At 39.6% G+C, this 7,512-nt stretch overlaps 1 protein-coding gene across 3 annotated transcripts in view; it reads left to right on the top strand.

Annotated features, from left to right (window-relative positions):
• MTNAP1 (mitochondrial nucleoid associated protein 1) overlaps positions 1–6,885 on the top strand; it is a 14,958-nt gene extending 8,073 nt beyond the window's left edge. For 2 of the 3 annotated variants that reach the window (XM_078155892.1, XM_021002523.2), the window contains exons 3-4: positions 4,932–5,033; positions 5,661–6,541. In XM_078155892.1, the coding sequence (XP_078012018.1) occupies positions 4,932–5,033; positions 5,661–5,773 (215 nt within the window). In that variant the 3' untranslated portion in view covers positions 5,774–6,541. The other variant, XM_021002524.2, reaches the window with a different exon arrangement.
• Positions 6,886–7,512: the final 627 nt, after the last annotated feature.

Genomic DNA, 7,512 nt, shown 5'->3' on the forward strand with positions numbered 1-7,512 from the left:
AGCTGTCATCATTGCTCTTGCTTCCTATAAATATCAAATTTTTTTTCCAATGAGCTTTCTTAATTGTGCCTTCCTCCAAAGAACTCTCCTGTATACCACTGTTATCACATTTTAGTATGCAAGACAAATGTCTACATGATGATATTTATTATTAAGGAAGACTAATAGCTGATACCATCATTGTTTTTCACCTTCCTGAGGAGGTTTTCCCTTGGAACCTACTGATATCAAGGATTTTTATATAATCCATCTCTTGAAGTCTTGTTCTCAAACTCTTTCCCTTTCTAGAAGCACTATGTTGTTGATAATACCACTGTCTTACATTTGATTAACACTTTACAGTTTTCATGTAAATTATTCCATTTTGATCATGAAATTATCCCCATGAGACAGGCAGGACAAGTTGTGTTCCTATTTTATAGGTAAGGAAACAAGTGTAGAAAAATGAAATTATTTGCCCCAGGTCACGTAACACATGATACTTTAGTCAGGACTAGAACACTGGTCTCAGTACTACCAATTGCTTTCTGTTTTATAATACTATACAGTAAATATAGTATGGTAGTTTACTTACAACAGGAAAAAGGGATCTTTTTTGTGTGTTCTAGCACCCTTTGCGGGTCCAGTGGTAGTTACTAACCAGGGTTGTCATGAGGATGAAATGAGGTGATTGTAAACTGCTTAGCACAATGCCTGGTACATGGTAAGCACAATATAAATGTTAGCTGTTATTTTTTTTTATTATTGTCTAGTTTCCTTTTTAGGTGAAGGTCTTTCTGCCAGTCTTGGCAACTGGATTGGAATAGAGATGACCTGTTTAAACATCTCAGTAGGTAGAAAATTCCCTTTACTTCAGGCTCATGAATACAATCACTAGTGCTTGCATGCCTTAACTTTTTTCATCAGCTTCATTCACCAGAGCAGGTCAAGTAGCCAATACTGTGAGATTAAACTTGTTATGAATAGATAAGATTATTCCTCTAAGCCCCAGTTCAGATCTTTATTAAGAACTCAAAGTAGGGGACTAAAACTACATACTTTATCTTCACTAATTAGAGGCCTGTTAATGTCCAAAACTGTTGAGCTGAAATATCATATGTACTTTTGAGAAAACTCATCAGATGCTTTTCATCAATGTGTATCCCATTCCTACCCACTTTAAATGTGGGATATTCTTTGTAGTTTGATCTCTAAAGAAAAGATGAAGTTTTTCCACTGAGACTGAATAACTTCCTTTTATGTCTTATTCTTAGGTCATCTCGATAGTTTCTGATATTGGCTCCGTGATGGTTATAGTTGGCTTTGTTGCTATCACAGCAGGCTCTAATGTTTTTGGATCAGAGTTGAGAGATATGGGTATTCCAGGAATCTTGGGCTCTGGTGAAAGGTCAAGAACTGTGACAGCAAATAGCCAATATCCTCAAATATTCTGGGACTGCAGTTTGATTTATATTTGGTTTAGAATACAGTGCTTGGGGTTATTGTTGGTGATCACTGTCTCCTCCGTAAACCAAGTTACTTTGTTTAGGATATCTGCAAGGGTTAGAAACATCTCTCAGGGGGTAATAGAACTGGCTTCTCTGGAGGCCTGGTCATTTCAGAAGGCTAATGCTGATTCCTTGGGTATTACTGTTTAGAAATCATAAAAACCAAGGAGAGTGTGTGTTGAATAAGAAGAGAACTTTGAGAGATGCCCATGCTTAGGGAGCAGGAGGTGAATGATAAACTAGCAAAAAAGACTGAAGAGTAGTCAGGGAGGACGAGAGAGCAGTTTCTGTGAAGGGGTGGGGTGGGGTTGGAATTGTAAGAGGCTGAGAAGTGAGTTCAGGATGGAACTAGAGCCACAGAGAGTAAATAATTTCATCTAGGAGCAATCAGACCTGTTGGGTCATAAGAGACTAACTGAAGCTAGATTTTGTGATGCTGCCAGCTCGGTGTCTCACTGGCTTAGGGAATTACCGAAACCTGTTCCTGCAGTTTTGGTGAATGACAGAGGTCGTTTTTGGTGAATGAAAGAAGATTCTTCTGGTTCTAGAAAGATAGGAGTTGGTTTGCATAGGCTTGGGCATAGAGAGGTGGACTTGGTTGTTGTAGGGTCACAGACCAGGTTTCAGGGAGAAGAGCCAGAGGCCATTCTCTGAAGTTCAGAAGAAAAGGAGTTTTCACACATTTAAAACACTTGATAGAAAGGCATGTCTTAGGAAAAAACAGGTGTGTGGGGCTCAAGAAAAAGGAAAGAGTTAGAGGGAATGTTCATGTTTCTGAGATTTTTCAGCAGGAATAGGTTTCTAAAGATCAAGGAAATGCTGCCAGGGCTTTGGTGATCTTTAGGGCTCCTGAATCCAAAGGGATTCTGTAGATCGGTTTTAGAGTCTAGGGAGCCCAGGCTTCTGGACCTTTGGATAGATAGGTAACTTCTTGGAACCTGGTTGATACTAAGACTAGGGTCCAGGTAGTATGGAAAGAACAAGGTTATCAGGCTTCAGAGTTTGAGGAAAGAAATTCCTAGTTCGTTGTGGCATTGCTAAGATCCCCAGAGTCTGATTTAAGAAAAAAGTCACTGGAGGAAAGATCAGGCCAGGGAACTAGGGGCCAGGCCTTTGTTTCCAACTGCAGGTCAGCCAGGCCAGCTAGCAGAGTGGTATGTTGATGCTAGTTTCAACACTTAATGTGTGCATGTTGCTTTGAATGGAATCCAGAGAAAAGACTCAAATGCCAAGACCGAGACTTGAATGGCCATAGGATGGGACAGGCCAAGTGCATTGGTAATGATAAAGTGTGACAGTTCTGTATTGTCCAAAGGGGGTGAGCATATTGCAGAGTTTAAGTAAGACCACCAGGATTTGGGCTGGAATGGGAGGCATGGAAGGAAGACAGATTCTTGGTAAATAGGCAGGATGTGGCATCCAGGAGTTTAGAGTAGGAGCAGAATTCAGTTTGGGGTAACAGTCTGTGTTATACTATATAATAGTGTCTTATTTAAATGACACCAATTAGCAGTGGTGGTTATGAAAGTGGAAGTGGGGTCCATAGTTGGATTTGAATAGGCACACTTGACTGGAAGAAATCTAGGAGCCAGGATATTTGTGGAATTTTGCAATGTAGTTGTTTCTCTTCCTATATTATTTTTCTTCCTCACCAAAAAAAAAAAAATTTTCCCCCAAGGTTGGGGAGTACACTTCTTTTTCTTTCCATTTAAGATCCTTTTCTCATCTGACTAGTTTTCATTTCTATCACTGTGATGCTTTTAAGTGATATTTCTTGAAGCCCATGATAGCTCTCTTCATTGTGACTTTTGATAATAATTTGTTCTTGCTTAGCAGTTTTCATCTGCCCTGTAAAGGTCTTTAGAGATATCACACTGTACCTTATTGAGTTAATTTACACAGTTTCCAACTATGATGATGAGATTGGATCATAGAGTAGCGGGGGAGAACACTTTCTATTCATTTCATGTGGTTAGAAAGGATGTGGGACAACGTTGAACATAAGTCCAGGAAAAGCATAAGCTTCCCCTTTTCAAAGTTGACACACCTGCATTTATTCATGTATGAACTATGGGCAGGAAATAATTACTGGGTTGAGTTTCAGATGGAAATAAGATAAAGTAATGGTAGCTAGTTAAGAACTAGTGAGAGTGAAATAGCTCAGACGTGTGGAAAATTTAATGACCAATAGTGTTTCTTAATGCTGGAGTGGAGTAGAGCAGCATTGTTTTAGGTAAAATGTTGATGACGATGTTGGCTCTTGCCTCTGATACTCATGAGCCATGGCCAGTCACTTCATCTGTGGCTCAGGCAACTCCATAGGATTTGATAGGTCAGAGAACCCAAGATGGAATCCTGGCTTTGCCTGGTCAAGCCACTTAACATCTGGACCTCAGTCCTTCGTCTTGAAAATAAAAAGGTTGATCTGAGATGATTGTTCAGGTCCCTTCCAACTCTAAATGTTTGATCTACTAAGAAGTGGAGAGGTTGCCTGGTGCTAAGTTAGTTGAAGCTCTAGGGAGAAGGCTCAGTATATTATGAGGACAAGGACCTGAATGGCTTTGGGATGGGACAGATGAGGGGAATAGCTTTGGAGATAAGTAGGTGTTGAGAGCATGCAAGAGAGACCATGGGAGCAGACAGATTATAAAATAAGATAACCGTGATTTGGGCAATATGGGAAAGAGTGAACAGCAAGTAGGTACTTGGTTGGTGGAAGGAGTTCCCAATGTGGACAAAATCACTCAGTGAATATATATCCAGTATTTGTGTGTGTATGTGTGTGTATGTATACATATACTGGAGATAAATATACATGTTTATACATGTATATATTCATATACATCTGTATTATAGATGTGTGTATGTGTGTACATACATGTACACACACATATAATACATATATATACATTGGTAATATTATAAAGGATACACATAAAGTTACTGAGCACTGCATCAGTTAACTTAAGAACTGTGAACTTCCAGGAGCAGCTGGGTGGTACAGTGGTTAGACTCAAGTCAGAAGGATTTGAGTTCAAATTAAGCTTCAAACACTTACTAGCTGTGTGACCCTGGGCAAGTCATTTAACCCAGATTGTTCCCTGCCTCCTCCCTTCCCCCCCAAAAATTACTAACTTCCTTAAACAGACCACCACAATTGTCATAATTCTTGGGGCCTCAGACTGTTGAAAATTTTCCTGGCTGAAAAGAGCTTTGTATCAGGGTTTACATGACAGGTGTAAAATGTGTTGCCTAAGTCACTCTTCTGTTTTTTGCCTAGAATCATGACTTTTCTCTAGCCCATCTTGGGGAACTTTCACCACTAAAGATACTAAATTGTCCCTTTCCTAGGAAGATGTAGTGGGACGAAAGGGACAAATTAGATTGTTAGGACAAAGGTGAAATAGGATGGTGTATTTCAGCAAATTCTGTTTGCATTCATAGTTCTGGAAAGAAGTCTGATGGATATAAAGATTGGAAAGTTTCCATCTTGGCTTACAATCTCCAACTTCTCTTTAATGGGACTGCTGGGAAAAGTACAAAAAGGTGAGCCTGGATTGATGACGACTGTTCATTTACTGGGTTTGAATGATTTTACAAACTCTCTTTAGAAATCTCTATATATCTGTGGCATCTCTGCCATTGAGTTTGTCATTTTGTTTGTAAGAACCTGGCCCTATCTCTTTACCTACTTTTGGTTATGAATTAGCATGAAAACATGCGTAATTGATACCTATTGAGAATCGCAAACCTCATGCTATATAATGTTTCCCCATGAAATAGTTGACCTAATCTCCTAATGAAGAATAAAACTGCTTTGAAGAAGGTAAGTTTTTAGCCTTTCTGGGCATTTGAAGGAGCTAGACCAATTGTTCTTTAAGATCCCTCTGAGGGGCAGCTAGGTGGTGCAGTGGATAGAGCACCGGCCCTGAAGTCAGGAGGACCTGAGTTCAAATGCGTCCTCAGACCAGACACTTGACACTTACTAGCTGCGTGACCCTGGGCAAGTCACTTAACCCCAATTGCCTAAAAAAAAAAAAAAAGATCCCTCTGACAAATTTATGGAGTTACACTTTCATCTCCCTGACCAATAGCCTGAGAGAAAAGACCTTGAAAAGTAAGTCCCAGAATTGGAGTTCATTAACAGCTAGACTCATGCTTCTTTTTAAACAGCCTGGATTAAATACCCAAAATATGTCAGCTTGAAGAAGGGTGGCATCGGTGGCATCACCATGCTGTTTGCTGGATACTGGGTCCTTTGCTACAGCTGGAGTTTCAGCACCTGAGTAAGACTTCCTGGCTTTTGGGCTTGAATTATAGATCCTTAAATGATGGTAAAATATATTAGGGATTTACTTCTCTTCTGCTCTACCAAACAGTGCCTGTGCTTCTGACCTTTCATTTTCCACAGAGTTTACGCATACAAAGTGCCTTTGCCTCTCAGCAGCTTTCTAGATTCCTCAATAGTCTAATAATGGTCATGTGGCTTCTCCCACTTGCTGAGTATTTTGATCACAATTATATCTGCCCATTCATTTTTTAAAGTCCATTGATACATAAACCTCTAGGAAAGAATAATCTTCTCACCCAAAGAGGAGAAGTAGTCACTTGCGGCTTCATATTTGGATGTAGATAAATGAACCCTTTGTAGATCTAGATTGAGTCTAGACTAGGGGCTAAAAGTAGAACCCTCTAGGCAACTATGTCAGAAAAATCAGACACAGTGACCATTTGAAGGCCTACTTAAATCAGCCTGACATTTAACCCAACCCACTCTTTGTAGGCCTGGTATTTCCTACTGATAGACTTCTTAACTTTGATGACGCATTCCCCCACAGCCCTTTATTCCCCCCTTGTTGGAGGTAGCCTTTGAAGGGAAGGCACCAGCAACAAAGTGTCATTTGAGCTTTTGACTTAGTGAGCTGTTCAGGGCCTAGGCCAAGGGAAAAACTTAACCTGGGACTGTGAGTCTCAACTTGGACAAAAGGATTTCACTTTACTTTATGGTCAATAACGATTGCCTCTCAAACCTTACTTCTTTTTCTCTTCTCTGCCCAAAGAGCTGCAGCGTTGGCGCAAGCACCACTAATCTGGATACTGTGCATCGTGCCAAGAATTCTTCTGATAGACTAGGAGAGGCACAGTAAGAACCACTGCAATTTATGTAAAAGCTTAACATTTCACTTGGGAAGAGGAGAGGAGGAACAGTAAAGTTCCTGAAGTGCTGCATGTATGATCCAAATATTAGTGCTACATGTATAATCGATATCAAATTGCTTGCCTTTACAGGGGAGGGGAGGGAGAGAATTTGGAACTCAAAATTAAAAAAAAAAGGATGTTAAAAATTGTTCTTACATGTAATTGGAAAAAATGAATAAAATATAATTTTTAAAAAATAGTGCTACAGGAATATTATTCTCATTGCTAGGATCTTATTACTTGGAAATTACTGAAAAGAAAAAATGGTCAAACTAAATTTGCGCCTGATCACACAGACTGTCTTTCTTGGCCCACTTGAATGGAGGGTGTGGAGCAGAGAAGTAATAAGTGTTCATTTTATTACTTTGGTGCACTGTATTACAGTTAACCTGTGTGTTGGAGTCTTAGTTTTAAAAGGAAAAACAGGTAAATTGTGGTAACTACAACTCCTGCTAGGACTTAGCCAGGAAAATAGATGCTTTCCCCTCAAATCTGGTTCAGATCTAGACTAATGGTACCAAATCTTTCCATATTTCTATATGGGGTTTCCATATGAGGAAGACTTTATGGCCATCCTCTCTAGACCAGGAATTTCTGAAATAATCTTTAAGGGAATTACTTTGGAGCCCCCAGTTTCCCATCTATATAATTTATGTGCTCCAGCCCTTTACTTTCTCACATGAGAGTAATGCTACTGTACCATCCTTCCTCTAGCACCTTTCCATTGACCTGTATAATCCAACAACAATGTTAAAGACTTACCTTGTCCTAGATCTAGCATTTATATTTTTAAAAAAGGGTTTTCTCAAGACCTAATCTCTTGGCC

The sequence above is a fragment of the Phascolarctos cinereus genome, unplaced genomic scaffold (assembly GCF_003287225.1).
Source record: "Phascolarctos cinereus isolate Bilbo 61053 unplaced genomic scaffold, phaCin_HiC Scaffold_5;HRSCAF=322, whole genome shotgun sequence".
Classification (NCBI taxonomy): domain Eukaryota; kingdom Metazoa; phylum Chordata; class Mammalia; order Diprotodontia; family Phascolarctidae; genus Phascolarctos; species Phascolarctos cinereus.